At 45.4% G+C, this 23,144-nt stretch overlaps 13 protein-coding genes across 13 annotated transcripts; 7 read left to right on the top strand and 6 right to left on the bottom strand.

Annotated features, from left to right (window-relative positions):
- Positions 1-470: 470 nt before the first annotated feature.
- LOC139748931 (histone H4) lies at positions 471-934 on the top strand. The gene has a single exon (XM_071662294.1). The coding sequence runs from the start codon at positions 538-540 to the stop codon at positions 847-849; it is 312 nt and encodes a 103-aa protein (XP_071518395.1). The 5' UTR covers positions 471-537; the 3' UTR covers positions 850-934.
- Positions 935-5,028: 4,094 nt separating this feature from the next.
- On the bottom strand, positions 5,029-5,549 carry LOC139748963 (histone H2A). The gene has a single exon (XM_071662316.1). The coding sequence runs from the start codon at positions 5,466-5,468 to the stop codon at positions 5,097-5,099; it is 372 nt and encodes a 123-aa protein (XP_071518417.1). The 5' UTR covers positions 5,469-5,549; the 3' UTR covers positions 5,029-5,096.
- Positions 5,550-5,688: 139 nt separating this feature from the next.
- LOC139748965 (histone H2B) lies at positions 5,689-6,185 on the top strand. Its single transcript, XM_071662318.1, has one exon. It carries the CDS (start codon positions 5,763-5,765, stop codon positions 6,132-6,134), a length of 372 nt encoding a protein of 123 aa, XP_071518419.1. The 5' UTR covers positions 5,689-5,762; the 3' UTR covers positions 6,135-6,185.
- Positions 6,186-6,559: 374 nt separating this feature from the next.
- LOC139748964 (histone H3) lies at positions 6,560-7,072 on the bottom strand. Its single transcript, XM_071662317.1, has one exon. The coding sequence runs from the start codon at positions 7,020-7,022 to the stop codon at positions 6,612-6,614; it is 411 nt and encodes a 136-aa protein (XP_071518418.1). The 5' UTR covers positions 7,023-7,072; the 3' UTR covers positions 6,560-6,611.
- A 339-nt stretch (positions 7,073-7,411) lies between these two features.
- On the top strand, positions 7,412-7,874 carry LOC139748966 (histone H4). The gene has a single exon (XM_071662319.1). The coding sequence runs from the start codon at positions 7,478-7,480 to the stop codon at positions 7,787-7,789; it is 312 nt and encodes a 103-aa protein (XP_071518420.1). The 5' UTR covers positions 7,412-7,477; the 3' UTR covers positions 7,790-7,874.
- Positions 7,875-12,424: 4,550 nt separating this feature from the next.
- On the bottom strand, positions 12,425-12,944 carry LOC139748967 (histone H2A). Its single transcript, XM_071662320.1, has one exon. It carries the CDS (start codon positions 12,862-12,864, stop codon positions 12,493-12,495), a length of 372 nt encoding a protein of 123 aa, XP_071518421.1. The 5' UTR covers positions 12,865-12,944; the 3' UTR covers positions 12,425-12,492.
- A 141-nt stretch (positions 12,945-13,085) lies between these two features.
- LOC139748969 (histone H2B) lies at positions 13,086-13,581 on the top strand. The gene has a single exon (XM_071662322.1). It carries the CDS (start codon positions 13,159-13,161, stop codon positions 13,528-13,530), a length of 372 nt encoding a protein of 123 aa, XP_071518423.1. The 5' UTR covers positions 13,086-13,158; the 3' UTR covers positions 13,531-13,581.
- Positions 13,582-13,955: 374 nt separating this feature from the next.
- On the bottom strand, positions 13,956-14,469 carry LOC139748968 (histone H3). Its single transcript, XM_071662321.1, has one exon. It carries the CDS (start codon positions 14,416-14,418, stop codon positions 14,008-14,010), a length of 411 nt encoding a protein of 136 aa, XP_071518422.1. The 5' UTR covers positions 14,419-14,469; the 3' UTR covers positions 13,956-14,007.
- Positions 14,470-14,807: 338 nt separating this feature from the next.
- LOC139748971 (histone H4) lies at positions 14,808-15,270 on the top strand. The gene has a single exon (XM_071662323.1). It carries the CDS (start codon positions 14,874-14,876, stop codon positions 15,183-15,185), a length of 312 nt encoding a protein of 103 aa, XP_071518424.1. The 5' UTR covers positions 14,808-14,873; the 3' UTR covers positions 15,186-15,270.
- Positions 15,271-17,365: 2,095 nt separating this feature from the next.
- Positions 17,366-17,885, bottom strand: LOC139748972 (histone H2A). Its single transcript, XM_071662324.1, has one exon. The coding sequence runs from the start codon at positions 17,803-17,805 to the stop codon at positions 17,434-17,436; it is 372 nt and encodes a 123-aa protein (XP_071518425.1). The 5' UTR covers positions 17,806-17,885; the 3' UTR covers positions 17,366-17,433.
- Positions 17,886-18,025: 140 nt separating this feature from the next.
- Positions 18,026-18,522, top strand: LOC139748974 (histone H2B). Its single transcript, XM_071662326.1, has one exon. It carries the CDS (start codon positions 18,100-18,102, stop codon positions 18,469-18,471), a length of 372 nt encoding a protein of 123 aa, XP_071518427.1. The 5' UTR covers positions 18,026-18,099; the 3' UTR covers positions 18,472-18,522.
- A 374-nt stretch (positions 18,523-18,896) lies between these two features.
- On the bottom strand, positions 18,897-19,410 carry LOC139748973 (histone H3). The gene has a single exon (XM_071662325.1). It carries the CDS (start codon positions 19,357-19,359, stop codon positions 18,949-18,951), a length of 411 nt encoding a protein of 136 aa, XP_071518426.1. The 5' UTR covers positions 19,360-19,410; the 3' UTR covers positions 18,897-18,948.
- Positions 19,411-19,748: 338 nt separating this feature from the next.
- Positions 19,749-20,211, top strand: LOC139748975 (histone H4). Its single transcript, XM_071662327.1, has one exon. The coding sequence runs from the start codon at positions 19,815-19,817 to the stop codon at positions 20,124-20,126; it is 312 nt and encodes a 103-aa protein (XP_071518428.1). The 5' UTR covers positions 19,749-19,814; the 3' UTR covers positions 20,127-20,211.
- The last annotated feature ends 2,933 nt before the right edge of the window (positions 20,212-23,144 follow it).

Here is a 23,144-nt window from a genome sequence, read left to right on the forward strand (position 1 = left end):
TACGAGCTGCCTTAGTGGCCAGCTGTTTGCGAGGGGCCTTGCCTCCTGTAGACTTGCGAGCAGTCTGCTTGGTTCGAGCCATTTCTGGAGCAGTCACTACAGTAGTAGTACGTATGAGCGAGTAGTGTTCGAGGAGCGCGAGTGCGAGCCCGTTTTATGCAGCAGCTAGCTGCAACTTCGTGCCTCCCTATTGGCTGAATGAGAGCCGTAAGCTCCGCCCACTCTTCCTCACTTGATCCGCATGAAGGTTGAAAAGCTATTTTTCACCTTTTTCTATAGGTTTTCTTAGAGGAAGATAAAAATTGATGATATCATAAGATCGAGCTTGATATCTTATCTATGTTGCATAAGAGAAAGAGTAAAAAAAGTGTAATTTTCACAGGAAAAAGACACGAAAATAGGCAGAGAAGGTAGAACTGCTACTATCACGTCCATCCAAGGGGGATATATACGTTGGAGCTGAGTTGGTGTGCATTACATTGGAGAGCGGAGCGGCGAGAAACGTATCAAAGCAGACCGCAGCAGAGGTGAGACAAGATGACTGGTCGCGGCAAGGGAGGCAAGGGGCTCGGAAAGGGAGGCGCCAAGCGTCATCGCAAGGTTCTTCGTGACAACATTCAGGGAATCACAAAGCCTGCCATTCGTCGTCTTGCTCGCCGTGGAGGAGTCAAACGTATCTCTGGCCTGATCTATGAAGAAACCCGTGGTGTACTCAAGGTTTTCTTAGAAAACGTCATCCGTGATGCTGTCACCTACACTGAGCACGCCAAGAGGAAAACAGTCACTGCCATGGATGTGGTTTATGCTCTCAAACGCCAGGGCAGAACTCTATACGGATTTGGCGGTTAAGATTATTCTTCCTCTTGCAAGACCATGCCAATGGCACAAACAGAAATCAATCGGACCTTTTTAAGGTCCACAAATAATCTCAAAAGATATCTTATTAGACAAAAAACATTTATATTCATATTCTCTATAACTTCATACACTTAGGTCATAAAAATTGATGAAATTCTTATAGAACGTTTTGGGTAGCAGACTTCCTAAAGAGTACTTTCATACACTTAGGGCATTAAAAATAATGACATTCTTCTATATCATTTTGGATAGCAAACTTACATAATGGTAGGAGAGGCCCCTTCAATGCCATCTATTTCTACGTAGAGTGTATGTTTTATTTATCTGTCAGAGAGAAATTAAGGGAATTTTCTATTGCATTTGGACATGCCTTGAGGCAGAGGAGAGCAAAGACATGTGAAAGGCTAAGTATGTGGTAAAATGGTAGGTGCTTGGTGGTGGATTAATGGTTGGGTAGCAGCAGGCAGGCAGGCTTGGAAAAGCGTAGGAAGGAGAGAGGGAGGAACCCGTTCAATGGCATTGATTTGCAGAGTGCATATTTGTTTGTCAGAGAGAAATTAAGGGAATTTTCTATTGCATTTGGACATGCCTTGAGGCAGAGGAGAGCAAAGACATGTGAAAGGCTAAGTATGTGGTAAAATGGTAGGTGCTTGGTGGTGGATTAATGGTTGGGTAGCAGCAGGCAGGCAGGCAGGCTTGGAAAAGCGTAGGTAGGAGAGAGGGAGGAACCCGTTCAATGGCATTGATTTGCAGAGTGCATATTTGTTTGTCAGAGAGAAATTAAGGGAATTTTCTATTGCATTTGGACATGCCTTGAGGCAGAGGAGAGCAAAGACATGTGAAAGGCTAAGTATGTGGTAAAATGGTAGGTGCTTGGTGGTGGATTAATGGTTGGGTAGCAGCAGGCAGGCAGGCAGGCTTGGAAAAGCGTAGGTAGGAGAGAGGGAGGAACCCGTTCAATGGCATTGATTTGCAGAGTGCATATTTGTTTGTCAGAGAGAAATTAAGGGAATTTTCTATTGCATTTGGACATGCCTTGAGGCAGAGGAGAGCAAAGACATGTGAAAGGCTAAGTATGTGGTAAAATGGTAGGTGCTTGGTGGTGGATTAATGGTTGGGTAGCAGCAGGCAGGCAGGCTTGGAAAAGCGTAGGTAGGAGAGAGGGAGGAACCCGTTCAATGGCATTGATTTGCAGAGTGCATATTTGTTTGTCAGAGAGAAATTAAGGGAATTTTCTATTGCATTTGGACATGCCTTGAGGCAGAGGAGAGCAAAGACATGTGAAAGGCTAAGTATGTGGTAAAATGGTAGGTGCTTGGTGGTGGATTAATGGTTGGGTAGCAGCAGGCAGGCAGGCTTGGAAAAGCGTAGGTAGGAGAGAGGGAGGAACCCGTTCAATGGCATTGATTTGCAGAGTGCATATTTGTTTGTCAGAGAGAAATTAAGGGAATTTTCTATTGCATTTGGACATGCCTTGAGGCAGAGGAGAGCAAAGACATGTGAAAGGCTAAGTATGTGGTAAAATGGTAGGTGCTTGGTGGTGGATTAATGGTTGGGTAGCAGCAGGCAGGCAGGCAGGCTTGGAAAAGCGTAGGTAGGAGAGAGGGAGGAACCCGTTCAATGGCATTGATTTGCAGAGTGCATATTTGTTTGTCAGAGAGAAATTAAGGGAATTTTCTATTGCATTTGGACATGCCTTGAGGCAGAGGAGAGCAAAGACATGTGAAAGGCTAAGTATGTGGTAAAATGGTAGGTGCTTGGTGGTGGATTAATGGTTGGGTAGCAGCAGGCAGGCAGGCAGGCTTGGAAAAGCGTAGGTAGGAGAGAGGGAGGAACCCGTTCAATGGCATTGATTTGCAGAGTGCATATTTGTTTGTCAGAGAGAAATTAAGGGAATTTTCTATTGCATTTGGACATGCCTTGAGGCAGAGGAGAGCAAAGACATGTGAAAGGCTAAGTATGTGGTAAAATGGTAGGTGCTTGGTGGTGGATTAATGGTTGGGTAGCAGCAGGCAGGCAGGCAGGCTTGGAAAAGCGTAGGTAGGAGAGAGGGAGGAACCCGTTCAATGGCATTGATTTGCAGAGTGCATATTTGTTTGTCAGAGAGAAATTAAGGGAATTTTCTATTGCATTTGGACATGCCTTGAGGCAGAGGAGAGCAAAGACATGTGAAAGGCTAAGTATGTGGTAAAATGGTAGGTGCTTGGTGGTGGATTAATGGTTGGGTAGCAGCAGGCAGGCAGGCAGGCTTGGAAAAGCGTAGGTAGGAGAGAGGGAGGAACCCGTTCAATGGCATTGATTTGCAGAGTGCATATTTGTTTGTCAGAGAGAAATTAAGGGAATTTTCTATTGCATTTGGACATGCCTTGAGGCAGAGGAGAGCAAAGACATGTGAAAGGCTAAGTATGTGGTAAAATGGTAGGTGCTTGGTGGTGGATTAATGGTTGGGTAGCAGCAGGCAGGCAGGCAGGCTTGGAAAAGCGTAGGTAGGAGAGAGGGAGGAACCCGTTCAATGGCATTGATTTGCAGAGTGCATATTTGTTTGTCAGAGAGAAATTAAGGGAATTTTCTATTGCATTTGGACATGCCTTGAGGCAGAGGAGAGCAAAGACATGTGAAAGGCTAAGTATGTGGTAAAATGGTAGGTGCTTGGTGGTGGATTAATGGTTGGGTAGCAGCAGGCAGGCAGGCAGGCTTGGAAAAGCGTAGGTAGGAGAGAGGGAGGAACCCGTTCAATGGCATTGATTTGCAGAGTGCATATTTGTTTGTCAGAGAGAAATTAAGGGAATTTTCTATTGCATTTGGACATGCCTTGAGGCAGAGGAGAGCAAAGACATGTGAAAGGCTAAGTATGTGGTAAAATGGTAGGTGCTTGGTGGTGGATTAATGGTTGGGTAGCAGCAGGCAGGCAGGCTTGGAAAAGCGTAGGTAGGAGAGAGGGAGGAACCCGTTCAATGGCATTGATTTGCAGAGTGCATATTTGTTTGTCAGAGAGAAATTAAGGGAATTTTCTATTGCATTTGGACATGCCTTGAGGCAGAGGAGAGCAAAGACATGTGAAAGGCTAAGTATGTGGTAAAATGGTAGGTGCTTGGTGGTGGATTAATGGTTGGGTAGCAGCAGGCAGGCAGGCAGGCTTGGAAAAGCGTAGGTAGGAGAGAGGGAGGAACCCGTTCAATGGCATTGATTTGCAGAGTGCATATTTGTTTGTCAGAGAGAAATTAAGGGAATTTTCTATTGCATTTGGACATGCCTTGAGGCAGAGGAGAGCAAAGACATGTGAAAGGCTAAGTATGTGGTAAAATGGTAGGTGCTTGGTGGTGGATTAATGGTTGGGTAGCAGCAGGCAGGCAGGCTTGGAAAAGCGTAGGTAGGAGAGAGGGAGGAACCCGTTCAATGGCATTGATTTGCAGAGTGCATATTTGTTTGTCAGAGAGAAATTAAGGGAATTTTCTATTGCATTTGGACATGCCTTGAGGCAGAGGAGAGCAAAGACATGTGAAAGGCTAAGTATGTGGTAAAATGGTAGGTGCTTGGTGGTGGATTAATGGTTGGGTAGCAGCAGGCAGGCAGGCAGGCTTGGAAAAGCGTAGGTAGGAGAGAGGGAGGGAGGAACCCGTTCAATCCCATCTTTTTCGAGACTGGAGGTTTGAAAAAGGGGTTTAACGGGTCTGGGTACCTATATATATAATGAAATACTTGCTTGCCATTGGCTGATAGTTATCTGCCAATGAGGAGGCTTTATTTTATACACTATGGTTAGTGATAAGGTTGTAATTCTCCTGTATCGTTGTGGAAAATTATCCGTAAGGATGTAATGTAGTGTATCTCTTGTTTGGCCCCTCCCTCCCTCCGACCAACCAACCGTCTGCCTGCTTCTTGGTTTTCTTTTATGATCGATTTGGATTTGGGGGTAGCTTAAATAAATGGATGGAATAGAGCGTGCAGGGCTTTTCATTCTATTTTACGATGTCTGTAGATGGAAAATTATCTATTATCTTATGCTTATAAAAATAAATGAATTCATATATATATGTGTGTGTGTGTCTATTTTTTTATAAAGTATACGCTTGTGAATGAGGGAGTGAAAAGAAATAGAAAGATTAATAACGTTAGTAAGCATAGAGTTAGTTATGAGTGAGTATGTCTTGCTTGATATCCCTTTAAGAATTTATTTGTGGCTCCAAGAGGAGCCTGATTTTTTTGGTTCATCATCATGATTATATCATCTTGATCATCTACTTCTTTTCCGTCTTCTTGGGAAGGAGGACAGCCTGAATGTTAGGCAGGACACCTCCCTGGGCAATGGTGACACCAGAGAGAAGCTTGTTGAGTTCCTCGTCATTACGGATGGCCAGCTGCAAGTGACGAGGGATGATACGAGTCTTCTTGTTGTCACGGGCAGCGTTACCGGCTAACTCTAGTACTTCAGCGGCCAGGTACTCCATGACAGCTGCCAGGTAGACTGGGGCACCAGCACCGACACGTTCGGCGTAGTTTCCCTTGCGCAGAAGGCGGTGGATTCTACCTACGGGAAACTGGAGTCCCGCTCGACTGGAGCGACTCTTGGACTTGCCCTTGACTTTGCCTCCCTTGCCTCGTCCTGACATGGTGGTGCTAGTAATACGGCTACTGCTGCTGCTGCTGAGAGAGAGTTCTCTACTCGAGAGAGAGAGAAAATGAATGCGTAGCAATTTGGTGCGAGCATCGCTTATATACCCCCGCTCAGGATCAAGCGAGGCGGCGGCCGACGCCAAACAACCAATGAGCGCGCTCGGCCTGGGCGAGGAGCAAAAGCTGAGTAACCTGTGGCATATATAAGGCCAAGCTCGGGAGTGGCTTCTCATTCTAGCCGCGATCATCGCCGCCACGTAACCTCCCCACTCACTACCGTCGCCGTCGTTATGCCTCCCAAAGCATCAGGAAAGGCTGCCAAGAAGGCTGGAAAAGCTCAGAAAGCCATCGCTAAGGGCGATAAGAAGAAGAAGCGCAGGAGGAAGGAGAGCTACAGTATCTACATCTACAAGGTTCTCAAACAGGTTCACCCGGACACCGGTATCTCTTCCAAGGCCATGTCCATTATGAACTCTTTCGTGAACGACATTTTTGAACGTATCGCTGCTGAGGCTTCCCGCCTTGCCCACTACAACAAACGCTCCACCATCACCAGTCGGGAGATCCAGACTGCTGTTCGACTTCTTTTACCTGGTGAACTGGCCAAGCACGCCGTGTCCGAGGGTACAAAAGCTGTTACCAAGTACACCTCTTCTAAGTAAGAAGTTGTTCCTACTTCTTCCTCCCCTAAACTCGGCTCCATTGGAGCCACACATTATTACAAAAGAGATCATTGTTGGACCAAATGATGATGATGATACTACTATTTATAATGAATAATTAGAAAAGTGATATCAACGACATCACGATTCAATTGTTAAGACACTTACTTAACCCGTTTTATATATATTTTTCTATTGTAGGTTAGCCTGGAAGGAAATAAAAGTAAAAAAAAAAAAAAAAAAACACAGGACCCTACCTAACTAAATTTCGCTTGTTTGCATTAATTACCGGTAGCTAGCTTTTAAATGAAAAGTAGCAGTACCTACCTACTAGTTATCACGAATACAATTACTATTAGTTGTTCTTATTAGGTAGAGAGAGAGGTTGGTTGTCATGATCAAAAATTCTTTTGCAAGTTAGATTTTGGCCCTAAGAAGGGCCTAGTTTTTCCAATGAGGAAGACCTACAAGAGTGGCTTAGGCGCGTTCTCCTCGAATACGACGTGCCAGCTGGATGTCTTTGGGCATGATGGTGACACGCTTGGCGTGAATGGCGCACAAGTTGGTATCTTCAAAGAGACCCACCAGGTATGCTTCAGAGGCTTCCTGAAGGGCCATGACGGCAGACGACTGGAAACGTAGATCTGTCTTGAAGTCTTGTGCAATCTCTCGCACAAGACGCTGGAAGGGTAGCTTTCTGATGAGTAACTCGGTGCTTTTCTGGTAACGTCGGATTTCACGCAGAGCCACAGTTCCAGGCCTATAACGGTGAGGCTTCTTAACACCACCAGTAGCAGGAGCAGATTTACGAGCTGCCTTAGTGGCCAGCTGTTTGCGAGGGGCCTTGCCTCCTGTAGACTTGCGAGCAGTCTGCTTGGTTCGAGCCATTTCTGGAGCAGTCACTACAGTAGTAGTACGTATGAGCGAGTAGTGTTCGAGGAGCGCGAGTGCGAGCCCGTTTTATGCAGCAGCTAGCTGCAACTTCGTGCCTCCCTATTGGCTGAATGAGAGCCGTAAGCTCCGCCCACTCTTCCTCACTTGATCCGCATGAAGGTTGAAAAGCTATTTTTCACCTTTTTCTATAGGTTTTCTTAGAGGAAGATAAAAATTGATGATATCATAAGATCGAGCTTGATATCTTATCTATGTTGCATAAGAGAAAGAGTAAAAAAAGTGTAATTTTCACAGGAAAAAGACACGAAAATAGGCAGAGAAGGTAGAACTGCTACTATCACGTCCATCCAAGGGGGATATATACGTTGGAGCTGAGTTGGTGTGCATTACATTGGAGAGCGGAGCGGCGAGAAACGTATCAAAGCAGACCGCAGCAGAGGTGAGACAAGATGACTGGTCGCGGCAAGGGAGGCAAGGGGCTCGGAAAGGGAGGCGCCAAGCGTCATCGCAAGGTTCTTCGTGACAACATTCAGGGAATCACAAAGCCTGCCATTCGTCGTCTTGCTCGCCGTGGAGGAGTCAAACGTATCTCTGGCCTGATCTATGAAGAAACCCGTGGTGTACTCAAGGTTTTCTTAGAAAACGTCATCCGTGATGCTGTCACCTACACTGAGCACGCCAAGAGGAAAACAGTCACTGCCATGGATGTGGTTTATGCTCTCAAACGCCAGGGCAGAACTCTATACGGATTTGGCGGTTAAGATTATTCTTCCTCTTGCAAGACCATGCCAATGGCACAAACAGAAATCAATCGGACCTTTTTAAGGTCCACAAATAATCTCAAAAGATATCTTATTAGACAAAAAACATTTATATTCATATTCTCTATAACTTCATACACTTAGGTCATAAAAATTGATGAAATTCTTATAGAACGTTTTGGGTAGCAGACTTCCTAAAGAGTACTTTCATACACTTAGGGCATTAAAAATAATGACATTCTTCTATATCATTTTGGATAGCAAACTTACATAATGGTAGGAGAGGCCCCTTCAATGCCATCTATTTCTACGTAGAGTGTATGTTTTATTTATCTGTCAGAGAGAAATTAAGGGAATTTTCTATTGCATTTGGACATGCCTTGAGGCAGAGGAGAGCAAAGACATGTGAAAGGCTAAGTATGTGGTAAAATGGTAGGTGCTTGGTGGTGGATTAATGGTTGGGTAGCAGCAGGCAGGCAGGCTTGGAAAAGCGTAGGAAGGAGAGAGGGAGGAACCCGTTCAATGGCATTGATTTGCAGAGTGCATATTTGTTTGTCAGAGAGAAATTAAGGGAATTTTCTATTGCATTTGGACATGCCTTGAGGCAGAGGAGAGCAAAGACATGTGAAAGGCTAAGTATGTGGTAAAATGGTAGGTGCTTGGTGGTGGATTAATGGTTGGGTAGCAGCAGGCAGGCAGGCTTGGAAAAGCGTAGGTAGGAGAGAGGGAGGAACCCGTTCAATGGCATTGATTTGCAGAGTGCATATTTGTTTGTCAGAGAGAAATTAAGGGAATTTTCTATTGCATTTGGACATGCCTTGAGGCAGAGGAGAGCAAAGACATGTGAAAGGCTAAGTATGTGGTAAAATGGTAGGTGCTTGGTGGTGGATTAATGGTTGGGTAGCAGCAGGCAGGCAGGCAGGCTTGGAAAAGCGTAGGTAGGAGAGAGGGAGGAACCCGTTCAATGGCATTGATTTGCAGAGTGCATATTTGTTTGTCAGAGAGAAATTAAGGGAATTTTCTATTGCATTTGGACATGCCTTGAGGCAGAGGAGAGCAAAGACATGTGAAAGGCTAAGTATGTGGTAAAATGGTAGGTGCTTGGTGGTGGATTAATGGTTGGGTAGCAGCAGGCAGGCAGGCAGGCTTGGAAAAGCGTAGGTAGGAGAGAGGGAGGAACCCGTTCAATGGCATTGATTTGCAGAGTGCATATTTGTTTGTCAGAGAGAAATTAAGGGAATTTTCTATTGCATTTGGACATGCCTTGAGGCAGAGGAGAGCAAAGACATGTGAAAGGCTAAGTATGTGGTAAAATGGTAGGTGCTTGGTGGTGGATTAATGGTTGGGTAGCAGCAGGCAGGCAGGCAGGCTTGGAAAAGCGTAGGTAGGAGAGAGGGAGGAACCCGTTCAATGGCATTGATTTGCAGAGTGCATATTTGTTTGTCAGAGAGAAATTAAGGGAATTTTCTATTGCATTTGGACATGCCTTGAGGCAGAGGAGAGCAAAGACATGTGAAAGGCTAAGTATGTGGTAAAATGGTAGGTGCTTGGTGGTGGATTAATGGTTGGGTAGCAGCAGGCAGGCAGGCAGGCTTGGAAAAGCGTAGGTAGGAGAGAGGGAGGAACCCGTTCAATGGCATTGATTTGCAGAGTGCATATTTGTTTGTCAGAGAGAAATTAAGGGAATTTTCTATTGCATTTGGACATGCCTTGAGGCAGAGGAGAGCAAAGACATGTGAAAGGCTAAGTATGTGGTAAAATGGTAGGTGCTTGGTGGTGGATTAATGGTTGGGTAGCAGCAGGCAGGCAGGCAGGCTTGGAAAAGCGTAGGTAGGAGAGAGGGAGGAACCCGTTCAATGGCATTGATTTGCAGAGTGCATATTTGTTTGTCAGAGAGAAATTAAGGGAATTTTCTATTGCATTTGGACATGCCTTGAGGCAGAGGAGAGCAAAGACATGTGAAAGGCTAAGTATGTGGTAAAATGGTAGGTGCTTGGTGGTGGATTAATGGTTGGGTAGCAGCAGCAGGCAGGCAGGCTTGGAAAAGCGTAGGTAGGAGAGAGGGAGGAACCCGTTCAATGGCATTGATTTGCAGAGTGCATATTTGTTTGTCAGAGAGAAATTAAGGGAATTTTCTATTGCATTTGGACATGCCTTGAGGCAGAGGAGAGCAAAGACATGTGAAAGGCTAAGTATGTGGTAAAATGGTAGGTGCTTGGTGGTGGATTAATGGTTGGGTAGCAGCAGGCAGGCAGGCAGGCTTGGAAAAGCGTAGGTAGGAGAGAGGGAGGAACCCGTTCAATGGCATTGATTTGCAGAGTGCATATTTGTTTGTCAGAGAGAAATTAAGGGAATTTTCTATTGCATTTGGACATGCCTTGAGGCAGAGGAGAGCAAAGACATGTGAAAGGCTAAGTATGTGGTAAAATGGTAGGTGCTTGGTGGTGGATTAATGGTTGGGTAGCAGCAGGCAGGCAGGCAGGCTTGGAAAAGCGTAGGTAGGAGAGAGGGAGGAACCCGTTCAATGGCATTGATTTGCAGAGTGCATATTTGTTTGTCAGAGAGAAATTAAGGGAATTTTCTATTGCATTTGGACATGCCTTGAGGCAGAGGAGAGCAAAGACATGTGAAAGGCTAAGTATGTGGTAAAATGGTAGGTGCTTGGTGGTGGATTAATGGTTGGGTAGCAGCAGGCAGGCAGGCAGGCTTGGAAAAGCGTAGGTAGGAGAGAGGGAGGAACCCGTTCAATGGCATTGATTTGCAGAGTGCATATTTGTTTGTCAGAGAGAAATTAAGGGAATTTTCTATTGCATTTGGACATGCCTTGAGGCAGAGGAGAGCAAAGACATGTGAAAGGCTAAGTATGTGGTAAAATGGTAGGTGCTTGGTGGTGGATTAATGGTTGGGTAGCAGCAGGCAGGCAGGCAGGCTTGGAAAAGCGTAGGTAGGAGAGAGGGAGGAACCCGTTCAATGGCATTGATTTGCAGAGTGCATATTTGTTTGTCAGAGAGAAATTAAGGGAATTTTCTATTGCATTTGGACATGCCTTGAGGCAGAGGAGAGCAAAGACATGTGAAAGGCTAAGTATGTGGTAAAATGGTAGGTGCTTGGTGGTGGATTAATGGTTGGGTAGCAGCAGGCAGGCAGGCAGGCTTGGAAAAGCGTAGGTAGGAGAGAGGGAGGAACCCGTTCAATGGCATTGATTTGCAGAGTGCATATTTGTTTGTCAGAGAGAAATTAAGGGAATTTTCTATTGCATTTGGACATGCCTTGAGGCAGAGGAGAGCAAAGACATGTGAAAGGCTAAGTATGTGGTAAAATGGTAGGTGCTTGGTGGTGGATTAATGGTTGGGTAGCAGCAGGCAGGCAGGCAGGCTTGGAAAAGCGTAGGTAGGAGAGAGGGAGGAACCCGTTCAATGGCATTGATTTGCAGAGTGCATATTTGTTTGTCAGAGAGAAATTAAGGGAATTTTCTATTGCATTTGGACATGCCTTGAGGCAGAGGAGAGCAAAGACATGTGAAAGGCTAAGTATGTGGTAAAATGGTAGGTGCTTGGTGGTGGATTAATGGTTGGGTAGCAGCAGGCAGGCAGGCAGGCTTGGAAAAGCGTAGGTAGGAGAGAGGGAGGAACCCGTTCAATGGCATTGATTTGCAGAGTGCATATTTGTTTGTCAGAGAGAAATTAAGGGAATTTTCTATTGCATTTGGACATGCCTTGAGGCAGAGGAGAGCAAAGACATGTGAAAGGCTAAGTATGTGGTAAAATGGTAGGTGCTTGGTGGTGGATTAATGGTTGGGTAGCAGCAGCAGGCAGGCAGGCTTGGAAAAGCGTAGGTAGGAGAGAGGGAGGAACCCGTTCAATGGCATTGATTTGCAGAGTGCATATTTGTTTGTCAGAGAGAAATTAAGGGAATTTTCTATTGCATTTGGACATGCCTTGAGGCAGAGGAGAGCAAAGACATGTGAAAGGCTAAGTATGTGGTAAAATGGTAGGTGCTTGGTGGTGGATTAATGGTTGGGTAGCAGCAGGCAGGCAGGCAGGCTTGGAAAAGCGTAGGTAGGAGAGAGGGAGGGAGGAACCCGTTCAATCCCATCTTTTTCGAGACTGGAGGTTTGAAAAAGGGGTTTAACGGGTCTGGGTACCTATATATATAATGAAATACTTGCTTGCCATTGGCTGATAGTTATCTGCCAATGAGGAGGCTTTATTTTATACACTATGGTTAGTGATAAGGTTGTAATTCTCCTGTATCGTTGTGGAAAATTATCCGTAAGGATGTAATGTAGTGTATCTCTTGTTTGGCCCCTCCCTCCCTCCGACCAACCAACCGTCTGCCTGCTTCTTGGTTTTCTTTTATGATCGATTTGGATTTGGGGGTAGCTTAAATAAATGGATGGAATAGAGCGTGCAGGGCTTTTCATTCTATTTTACGATGTCTGTAGATGGAAAATTATCTATTATCTTATGCTTATAAAAATAAATGAATTCATATATATATGTGTGTGTGTGTCTATTTTTTTATAAAGTATACGCTTGTGAATGAGGGAGTGAAAAGAAATAGAAAGATTAATAACGTTAGTAAGCATAGAGTTAGTTATGAGTGAGTATGTCTTGCTTGATATCCCTTTAAGAATTTATTTGTGGCTCCAAGAGGAGCCTGATTTTTTTGGTTCATCATCATGATTATATCATCTTGATCATCTACTTCTTTTCCGTCTTCTTGGGAAGGAGGACAGCCTGAATGTTAGGCAGGACACCTCCCTGGGCAATGGTGACACCAGAGAGAAGCTTGTTGAGTTCCTCGTCATTACGGATGGCCAGCTGCAAGTGACGAGGGATGATACGAGTCTTCTTGTTGTCACGGGCAGCGTTACCGGCTAACTCTAGTACTTCAGCGGCCAGGTACTCCATGACAGCTGCCAGGTAGACTGGGGCACCAGCACCGACACGTTCGGCGTAGTTTCCCTTGCGCAGAAGGCGGTGGATTCTACCTACGGGAAACTGGAGTCCCGCTCGACTGGAGCGACTCTTGGACTTGCCCTTGACTTTGCCTCCCTTGCCTCGTCCTGACATGGTGGTGCTAGTAATACGGCTACTGCTGCTGCTGCTGAGAGAGAGTTCTCTACTCGAGAGAGAGAGAAAATGAATGCGTAGCAATTTGGTGCGAGCATCGCTTATATACCCCCGCTCAGGATCAAGCGAGGCGGCGGCCGACGCCAAACAACCAATGAGCGCGCTCGGCCTGGGCGAGGAGCAAAAGCTGAGTAACCTGTGGCATATATAAGGCCAAGCTCGGGAGTGGCTTCTCATTCTAGCCGCGATCATCGCCGCCACGTAACCTCCCCACTCACTACCGTCGCCGTCGTTATGCCTCCCAAAGCATCAGGAAAGGCTGCCAAGAAGGCTGGAAAAGCTCAGAAAGCCATCGCTAAGGGCGATAAGAAGAAGAAGCGCAGGAGGAAGGAGAGCTACAGTATCTACATCTACAAGGTTCTCAAACAGGTTCACCCGGACACCGGTATCTCTTCCAAGGCCATGTCCATTATGAACTCTTTCGTGAACGACATTTTTGAACGTATCGCTGCTGAGGCTTCCCGCCTTGCCCACTACAACAAACGCTCCACCATCACCAGTCGGGAGATCCAGACTGCTGTTCGACTTCTTTTACCTGGTGAACTGGCCAAGCACGCCGTGTCCGAGGGTACAAAAGCTGTTACCAAGTACACCTCTTCTAAGTAAGAAGTTGTTCCTACTTCTTCCTCCCCTAAACTCGGCTCCATTGGAGCCACACATTATTACAAAAGAGATCATTGTTGGACCAAATGATGATGATGATACTACTATTTATAATGAATAATTAGAAAAGTGATATCAACGACATCACGATTCAATTGTTAAGACACTTACTTAACCCGTTTTATATATATTTTTCTATTGTAGGTTAGCCTGGAAGGAAATAAAAGTAAAAAAAAAAAAAAAAAAACACAGGACCCTACCTAACTAAATTTCGCTTGTTTGCATTAATTACCGGTAGCTAGCTTTTAAATGAAAAGTAGCAGTACCTACCTACTAGTTATCACGAATACAATTACTATTAGTTGTTCTTATTAGGTAGAGAGAGAGGTTGGTTGTCATGATCAAAAATTCTTTTGCAAGTTAGATTTTGGCCCTAAGAAGGGCCTAGTTTTTCCAATGAGGAAGACCTACAAGAGTGGCTTAGGCGCGTTCTCCTCGAATACGACGTGCCAGCTGGATGTCTTTGGGCATGATGGTGACACGCTTGGCGTGAATGGCGCACAAGTTGGTATCTTCAAAGAGACCCACCAGGTATGCTTCAGAGGCTTCCTGAAGGGCCATGACGGCAGACGACTGGAAACGTAGATCTGTCTTGAAGTCTTGTGCAATCTCTCGCACAAGACGCTGGAAGGGTAGCTTTCTGATGAGTAACTCGGTGCTTTTCTGGTAACGTCGGATTTCACGCAGAGCCACAGTTCCAGGCCTATAACGGTGAGGCTTCTTAACACCACCAGTAGCAGGAGCAGATTTACGAGCTGCCTTAGTGGCCAGCTGTTTGCGAGGGGCCTTGCCTCCTGTAGACTTGCGAGCAGTCTGCTTGGTTCGAGCCATTTCTGGAGCAGTCACTACAGTAGTAGTACGTATGAGCGAGTAGTGTTCGAGGAGCGCGAGTGCGAGCCCGTTTTATGCAGCAGCTAGCTGCAACTTCGTGCCTCCCTATTGGCTGAATGAGAGCCGTAAGCTCCGCCCACTCTTCCTCACTTGATCCGCATGAAGGTTGAAAAGCTATTTTTCACCTTTTTCTATAGGTTTTCTTAGAGGAAGATAAAAATTGATGATATCATAAGATCGAGCTTGATATCTTATCTATGTTGCATAAGAGAAAGAGTAAAAAAAGTGTAATTTTCACAGGAAAAAGACACGAAAATAGGCAGAGAAGGTAGAACTGCTACTATCACGTCCATCCAAGGGGGATATATACGTTGGAGCTGAGTTGGTGTGCATTACATTGGAGAGCGGAGCGGCGAGAAACGTATCAAAGCAGACCGCAGCAGAGGTGAGACAAGATGACTGGTCGCGGCAAGGGAGGCAAGGGGCTCGGAAAGGGAGGCGCCAAGCGTCATCGCAAGGTTCTTCGTGACAACATTCAGGGAATCACAAAGCCTGCCATTCGTCGTCTTGCTCGCCGTGGAGGAGTCAAACGTATCTCTGGCCTGATCTATGAAGAAACCCGTGGTGTACTCAAGGTTTTCTTAGAAAACGTCATCCGTGATGCTGTCACCTACACTGAGCACGCCAAGAGGAAAACAGTCACTGCCATGGATGTGGTTTATGCTCTCAAACGCCAGGGCAGAACTCTATACGGATTTGGCGGTTAAGATTATTCTTCCTCTTGCAAGACCATGCCAATGGCACAAACAGAAATCAATCGGACCTTTTTAAGGTCCACAAATAATCTCAAAAGATATCTTATTAGACAAAAAACATTTATATTCATATTCTCTATAACTTCATACACTTAGGTCATAAAAATTGATGAAATTCTTATAGAACGTTTTGGGTAGCAGACTTCCTAAAGAGTACTTTCATACACTTAGGGCATTAAAAATAATGACATTCTTCTATATCATTTTGGATAGCAAACTTACATAATGGTAGGAGAGGCCCCTTCAATGCCATCTATTTCTACGTAGAGTGTATGTTTTATTTATCTGTCAGAGAGAAATTAAGGGAATTTTCTATTGCATTTGGACATGCCTTGAGGCAGAGGAGAGCAAAGACATGTGAAAGGCTAAGTATGTGGTAAAATGGTAGGTGCTTGGTGGTGGATTAATGGTTGGGTAGCAGCAGGCAGGCAGGCTTGGAAAAGCGTAGGAAGGAGAGAGGGAGGAACCCGTTCAATGGCATTGATTTGCAGAGTGCATATTTGTTTGTCAGAGAGAAATTAAGGGAATTTTCTATTGCATTTGGACATGCCTTGAGGCAGAGGAGAGCAAAGACATGTGAAAGGCTAAGTATGTGGTAAAATGGTAGGTGCTTGGTGGTGGATTAATGGTTGGGTAGCAGCAGGCAGGCAGGCTTGGAAAAGCGTAGGTAGGAGAGAGGGAGGAACCCGTTCAATGGCATTGATTTGCAGAGTGCATATTTGTTTGTCAGAGAGAAATTAAGGGAATTTTCTATTGCATTTGGACATGCCTTGAGGCAGAGGAGAGCAAAGACATGTGAAAGGCTAAGTATGTGGTAAAATGGTAGGTGCTTGGTGGTGGATTAATGGTTGGGTAGCAGCAGGCAGGCAGGCAGGCTTGGAAAAGCGTAGGTAGGAGAGAGGGAGGAACCCGTTCAATGGCATTGATTTGCAGAGTGCATATTTGTTTGTCAGAGAGAAATTAAGGGAATTTTCTATTGCATTTGGACATGCCTTGAGGCAGAGGAGAGCAAAGACATGTGAAAGGCTAAGTATGTGGTAAAATGGTAGGTGCTTGGTGGTGGATTAATGGTTGGGTAGCAGCAGGCAGGCAGGCAGGCTTGGAAAAGCGTAGGTAGGAGAGAGGGAGGAACCCGTTCAATGGCATTGATTTGCAGAGTGCATATTTGTTTGTCAGAGAGAAATTAAGGGAATTTTCTATTGCATTTGGACATGCCTTGAGGCAGAGGAGAGCAAAGACATGTGAAAGGCTAAGTATGTGGTAAAATGGTAGGTGCTTGGTGGTGGATTAATGGTTGGGTAGCAGCAGGCAGGCAGGCTTGGAAAAGCGTAGGTAGGAGAGAGGGAGGAACCCGTTCAATGGCATTGATTTGCAGAGTGCATATTTGTTTGTCAGAGAGAAATTAAGGGAATTTTCTATTGCATTTGGACATGCCTTGAGGCAGAGGAGAGCAAAGACATGTGAAAGGCTAAGTATGTGGTAAAATGGTAGGTGCTTGGTGGTGGATTAATGGTTGGGTAGCAGCAGGCAGGCAGGCAGGCTTGGAAAAGCGTAGGTAGGAGAGAGGGAGGGAGGAACCCGTTCAATCCCATCTTTTTCGAGACTGGAGGTTTGAAAAAGGGGTTTAACGGGTCTGGGTACCTATATATATAATGAAATACTTGCTTGCCATTGGCTGATAGTTATCTGCCAATGAGGAGGCTTTATTTTATACACTATGGTTAGTGATAAGGTTGTAATTCTCCTGTATCGTTGTGGAAAATTATCCGTAAGGATGTAATGTAGTGTATCTCTTGTTTGGCCCCTCCCTCCCTCCGACCAACCAACCGTCTGCCTGCTTCTTGGTTTTCTTTTATGATCGATTTGGATTTGGGGGTAGCTTAAATAAATGGATGGAATAGAGCGTGCAGGGCTTTTCATTCTATTTTACGATGTCTGTAGATGGAAAATTATCTATTATCTTATGCTTATAAAAATAAATGAATTCATATATATATGTGTGTGTGTGTCTATTTTTTTATAAAGTATACGCTTGTGAATGAGGGAGTGAAAAGAAATAGAAAGATTAATAACGTTAGTAAGCATAGAGTTAGTTATGAGTGAGTATGTCTTGCTTGATATCCCTTTAAGAATTTATTTGTGGCTCCAAGAGGAGCCTGATTTTTTTGGTTCATCATCATGATTATATCATCTTGATCATCTACTTCTTTTCCGTCTTCTTGGGAAGGAGGACAGCCTGAATGTTAGGCAGGACACCTCCCTGGGCAATGGTGACACCAGAGAGAAGCTTGTTGAGTTCCTCGTCATTACGGATGGCCAGCTGCAAGTGACGAGGGATGATACGAGTCTTCTTGTTGTCACGGGCAGCGTTACCGGCTAACTCTAGTACTTCAGCGGCCAGGTACTCCATGACAGCTGCCAGGTAGACTGGGGCACCAGCACCGACACGTTCGGCGTAGTTTCCCTTGCGCAGAAGGCGGTGGATTCTACCTACGGGAAACTGGAGTCCCGCTCGACTGGAGCGACTCTTGGACTTGCCCTTGACTTTGCCTCCCTTGCCTCGTCCTGACATGGTGGTGCTAGTAATACGGCTACTGCTGCTGCTGCTGAGAGAGAGTTCTCTACTCGAGAGAGAGAGAAAATGAATGCGTAGCAATTTGGTGCGAGCATCGCTTATATACCCCCGCTCAGGATCAAGCGAGGCGGCGGCCGACGCCAAACAACCAATGAGCGCGCTCGGCCTGGGCGAGGAGCAAAAGCTGAGTAACCTGTGGCATATATAAGGCCAAGCTCGGGAGTGGCTTCTCATTCTAGCCGCGATCATCGCCGCCACGTAACCTCCCCACTCACTACCGTCGCCGTCGTTATGCCTCCCAAAGCATCAGGAAAGGCTGCCAAGAAGGCTGGAAAAGCTCAGAAAGCCATCGCTAAGGGCGATAAGAAGAAGAAGCGCAGGAGGAAGGAGAGCTACAGTATCTACATCTACAAGGTTCTCAAACAGGTTCACCCGGACACCGGTATCTCTTCCAAGGCCATGTCCATTATGAACTCTTTCGTGAACGACATTTTTGAACGTATCGCTGCTGAGGCTTCCCGCCTTGCCCACTACAACAAACGCTCCACCATCACCAGTCGGGAGATCCAGACTGCTGTTCGACTTCTTTTACCTGGTGAACTGGCCAAGCACGCCGTGTCCGAGGGTACAAAAGCTGTTACCAAGTACACCTCTTCTAAGTAAGAAGTTGTTCCTACTTCTTCCTCCCCTAAACTCGGCTCCATTGGAGCCACACATTATTACAAAAGAGATCATTGTTGGACCAAATGATGATGATGATACTACTATTTATAATGAATAATTAGAAAAGTGATATCAACGACATCACGATTCAATTGTTAAGACACTTACTTAACCCGTTTTATATATATTTTTCTATTGTAGGTTAGCCTGGAAGGAAATAAAAGTAAAAAAAAAAAAAAAAAAACACAGGACCCTACCTAACTAAATTTCGCTTGTTTGCATTAATTACCGGTAGCTAGCTTTTAAATGAAAAGTAGCAGTACCTACCTACTAGTTATCACGAATACAATTACTATTAGTTGTTCTTATTAGGTAGAGAGAGAGGTTGGTTGTCATGATCAAAAATTCTTTTGCAAGTTAGATTTTGGCCCTAAGAAGGGCCTAGTTTTTCCAATGAGGAAGACCTACAAGAGTGGCTTAGGCGCGTTCTCCTCGAATACGACGTGCCAGCTGGATGTCTTTGGGCATGATGGTGACACGCTTGGCGTGAATGGCGCACAAGTTGGTATCTTCAAAGAGACCCACCAGGTATGCTTCAGAGGCTTCCTGAAGGGCCATGACGGCAGACGACTGGAAACGTAGATCTGTCTTGAAGTCTTGTGCAATCTCTCGCACAAGACGCTGGAAGGGTAGCTTTCTGATGAGTAACTCGGTGCTTTTCTGGTAACGTCGGATTTCACGCAGAGCCACAGTTCCAGGCCTATAACGGTGAGGCTTCTTAACACCACCAGTAGCAGGAGCAGATTTACGAGCTGCCTTAGTGGCCAGCTGTTTGCGAGGGGCCTTGCCTCCTGTAGACTTGCGAGCAGTCTGCTTGGTTCGAGCCATTTCTGGAGCAGTCACTACAGTAGTAGTACGTATGAGCGAGTAGTGTTCGAGGAGCGCGAGTGCGAGCCCGTTTTATGCAGCAGCTAGCTGCAACTTCGTGCCTCCCTATTGGCTGAATGAGAGCCGTAAGCTCCGCCCACTCTTCCTCACTTGATCCGCATGAAGGTTGAAAAGCTATTTTTCACCTTTTTCTATAGGTTTTCTTAGAGGAAGATAAAAATTGATGATATCATAAGATCGAGCTTGATATCTTATCTATGTTGCATAAGAGAAAGAGTAAAAAAAGTGTAATTTTCACAGGAAAAAGACACGAAAATAGGCAGAGAAGGTAGAACTGCTACTATCACGTCCATCCAAGGGGGATATATACGTTGGAGCTGAGTTGGTGTGCATTACATTGGAGAGCGGAGCGGCGAGAAACGTATCAAAGCAGACCGCAGCAGAGGTGAGACAAGATGACTGGTCGCGGCAAGGGAGGCAAGGGGCTCGGAAAGGGAGGCGCCAAGCGTCATCGCAAGGTTCTTCGTGACAACATTCAGGGAATCACAAAGCCTGCCATTCGTCGTCTTGCTCGCCGTGGAGGAGTCAAACGTATCTCTGGCCTGATCTATGAAGAAACCCGTGGTGTACTCAAGGTTTTCTTAGAAAACGTCATCCGTGATGCTGTCACCTACACTGAGCACGCCAAGAGGAAAACAGTCACTGCCATGGATGTGGTTTATGCTCTCAAACGCCAGGGCAGAACTCTATACGGATTTGGCGGTTAAGATTATTCTTCCTCTTGCAAGACCATGCCAATGGCACAAACAGAAATCAATCGGACCTTTTTAAGGTCCACAAATAATCTCAAAAGATATCTTATTAGACAAAAAACATTTATATTCATATTCTCTATAACTTCATACACTTAGGTCATAAAAATTGATGAAATTCTTATAGAACGTTTTGGGTAGCAGACTTCCTAAAGAGTACTTTCATACACTTAGGGCATTAAAAATAATGACATTCTTCTATATCATTTTGGATAGCAAACTTACATAATGGTAGGAGAGGCCCCTTCAATGCCATCTATTTCTACGTAGAGTGTATGTTTTATTTATCTGTCAGAGAGAAATTAAGGGAATTTTCTATTGCATTTGGACATGCCTTGAGGCAGAGGAGAGCAAAGACATGTGAAAGGCTAAGTATGTGGTAAAATGGTAGGTGCTTGGTGGTGGATTAATGGTTGGGTAGCAGCAGGCAGGCAGGCAGGCTTGGAAAAGCGTAGGAAGGAGAGAGGGAGGAACCCGTTCAATGGCATTGATTTGCAGAGTGCATATTTGTTTGTCAGAGAGAAATTAAGGGAATTTTCTATTGCATTTGGACATGCCTTGAGGCAGAGGAGAGCAAAGACATGTGAAAGGCTAAGTATGTGGTAAAATGGTAGGTGCTTGGTGGTGGATTAATGGTTGGGTAGCAGCAGGCAGGCAGGCAGGCTTGGAAAAGCGTAGGTAGGAGAGAGGGAGGAACCCGTTCAATGGCATTGATTTGCAGAGTGCATATTTGTTTGTCAGAGAGAAATTAAGGGAATTTTCTATTGCATTTGGACATGCCTTGAGGCAGAGGAGAGCAAAGACATGTGAAAGGCTAAGTATGTGGTAAAATGGTAGGTGCTTGGTGGTGGATTAATGGTTGGGTAGCAGCAGGCAGGCAGGCAGGCTTGGAAAAGCGTAGGTAGGAGAGAGGGAGGAACCCGTTCAATGGCATTGATTTGCAGAGTGCATATTTGTTTGTCAGAGAGAAATTAAGGGAATTTTCTATTGCATTTGGACATGCCTTGAGGCAGAGGAGAGCAAAGACATGTGAAAGGCTAAGTATGTGGTAAAATGGTAGGTGCTTGGTGGTGGATTAATGGTTGGGTAGCAGCAGGCAGGCAGGCAGGCTTGGAAAAGCGTAGGTAGGAGAGAGGGAGGAACCCGTTCAATGGCATTGATTTGCAGAGTGCATATTTGTTTGTCAGAGAGAAATTAAGGGAATTTTCTATTGCATTTGGACATGCCTTGAGGCAGAGGAGAGCAAAGACATGTGAAAGGCTAAGTATGTGGTAAAATGGTAGGTGCTTGGTGGTGGATTAATGGTTGGGTAGCAGCAGGCAGGCAGGCTTGGAAAAGCGTAGGTAGGAGAGAGGGAGGAACCCGTTCAATGGCATTGATTTGCAGAGTGCATATTTGTTTGTCAGAGAGAAATTAAGGGAATTTTCTATTGCATTTGGACATGCCTTGAGGCAGAGGAGAGCAAAGACATGTGAAAGGCTAAGTATGTGGTAAAATGGTAGGTGCTTGGTGGTGGATTAATGGTTGGGTAGCAGCAGGCAGGCAGGCTTGGAAAAGCGTAGGTAGGAGAGAGGGAGGAACCCGTTCAATGGCATTGATTTGCAGAGTGCATATTTGTTTGTCAGAGAGAAATTAAGGGAATTTTCTATTGCATTTGGACATGCCTTGAGGCAGAGGAGAGCAAAGACATGTGAAAGGCTAAGTATGTGGTAAAATGGTAGGTGCTTGGTGGTGGATTAATGGTTGGGTAGCAGCAGGCAGGCAGGCTTGGAAAAGCGTAGGTAGGAGAGAGGGAGGAACCCGTTCAATGGCATTGATTTGCAGAGTGCATATTTGTTTGTCAGAGAGAAATTAAGGGAATTTTCTATTGCATTTGGACATGCCTTGAGGCAGAGGAGAGCAAAGACATGTGAAAGGCTAAGTATGTGGTAAAATGGTAGGTGCTTGGTGGTGGATTAATGGTTGGGTAGCAGCAGGCAGGCAGGCTTGGAAAAGCGTAGGTAGGAGAGAGGGAGGAACCCGTTCAATGGCATTGATTTGCAGAGTGCATATTTGTTTGTCAGAGAGAAATTAAGGGAATTTTCTATTGCATTTGGACATGCCTTGAGGCAGAGGAGAGCAAAGACATGTGAAAGGCTAAGTATGTGGTAAAATGGTAGGTGCTTGGTGGTGGATTAATGGTTGGGTAGCAGCAGGCAGGCAGGCAGGCTTGGAAAAGCGTAGGTAGGAGAGAGGGAGGAACCCGTTCAATGGCATTGATTTGCAGAGTGCATATTTGTTTGTCAGAGAGAAATTAAGGGAATTTTCTATTGCATTTGGACATGCCTTGAGGCAGAGGAGAGCAAAGACATGTGAAAGGCTAAGTATGTGGTAAAATGGTAGGTGCTTGGTGGTGGATTAATGGTTGGGTAGCAGCAGGCAGGCAGGCAGGCTTGGAAAAGCGTAGGTAGGAGAGAGGGAGGAACCCGTTCAATGGCATTGATTTGCAGAGTGCATATTTGTTTGTCAGAGAGAAATTAAGGGAATTTTCTATTGCATTTGGACATGCCTTGAGGCAGAGGAGAGCAAAGACATGTGAAAGGCTAAGTATGTGGTAAAATGGTAGGTGCTTGGTGGTGGATTAATGGTTGGGTAGCAGCAGGCAGGCAGGCAGGCTTGGAAAAGCGTAGGTAGGAGAGAGGGAGGAACCCGTTCAATGGCATTGATTTGCAGAGTGCATATTTGTTTGTCAGAGAGAAATTAAGGGAATTTTCTATTGCATTTGGACATGCCTTGAGGCAGAGGAGAGCAAAGACATGTGAAAGGCTAAGTATGTGGTAAAATGGTAGGTGCTTGGTGGTGGATTAATGGTTGGGTAGCAGCAGGCAGGCAGGCAGGCTTGGAAAAGCGTAGGTAGGAGAGAGGGAGGAACCCGTTCAATGGCATTGATTTGCAGAGTGCATATTTGTTTGTCAGAGAGAAATTAAGGGAATT

The sequence above is a fragment of the Panulirus ornatus genome, chromosome 6, assembly GCF_036320965.1.
Source record: "Panulirus ornatus isolate Po-2019 chromosome 6, ASM3632096v1, whole genome shotgun sequence".
NCBI lineage: Eukaryota > Metazoa > Arthropoda > Malacostraca > Decapoda > Palinuridae > Panulirus > Panulirus ornatus.

Bases quoted from the DNA above. Each gene is read 5' to 3' on its own strand.
- LOC139748931 (XM_071662294.1), top strand. From the start codon at position 538: ATGACTGGTCGCGGCAAGGGAGGCAAGGGGCTCGGAAAGGGAGGCGCC.
- LOC139748963 (XM_071662316.1), bottom strand. From the start codon at position 5,468: ATGTCAGGACGAGGCAAGGGAGGCAAAGTCAAGGGCAAGTCCAAGAGT.
- LOC139748965 (XM_071662318.1), top strand. From the start codon at position 5,763: ATGCCTCCCAAAGCATCAGGAAAGGCTGCCAAGAAGGCTGGAAAAGCT.
- LOC139748964 (XM_071662317.1), bottom strand. From the start codon at position 7,022: ATGGCTCGAACCAAGCAGACTGCTCGCAAGTCTACAGGAGGCAAGGCC.
- LOC139748966 (XM_071662319.1), top strand. From the start codon at position 7,478: ATGACTGGTCGCGGCAAGGGAGGCAAGGGGCTCGGAAAGGGAGGCGCC.
- LOC139748967 (XM_071662320.1), bottom strand. From the start codon at position 12,864: ATGTCAGGACGAGGCAAGGGAGGCAAAGTCAAGGGCAAGTCCAAGAGT.
- LOC139748969 (XM_071662322.1), top strand. From the start codon at position 13,159: ATGCCTCCCAAAGCATCAGGAAAGGCTGCCAAGAAGGCTGGAAAAGCT.
- LOC139748968 (XM_071662321.1), bottom strand. From the start codon at position 14,418: ATGGCTCGAACCAAGCAGACTGCTCGCAAGTCTACAGGAGGCAAGGCC.
- LOC139748971 (XM_071662323.1), top strand. From the start codon at position 14,874: ATGACTGGTCGCGGCAAGGGAGGCAAGGGGCTCGGAAAGGGAGGCGCC.
- LOC139748972 (XM_071662324.1), bottom strand. From the start codon at position 17,805: ATGTCAGGACGAGGCAAGGGAGGCAAAGTCAAGGGCAAGTCCAAGAGT.
- LOC139748974 (XM_071662326.1), top strand. From the start codon at position 18,100: ATGCCTCCCAAAGCATCAGGAAAGGCTGCCAAGAAGGCTGGAAAAGCT.
- LOC139748973 (XM_071662325.1), bottom strand. From the start codon at position 19,359: ATGGCTCGAACCAAGCAGACTGCTCGCAAGTCTACAGGAGGCAAGGCC.
- LOC139748975 (XM_071662327.1), top strand. From the start codon at position 19,815: ATGACTGGTCGCGGCAAGGGAGGCAAGGGGCTCGGAAAGGGAGGCGCC.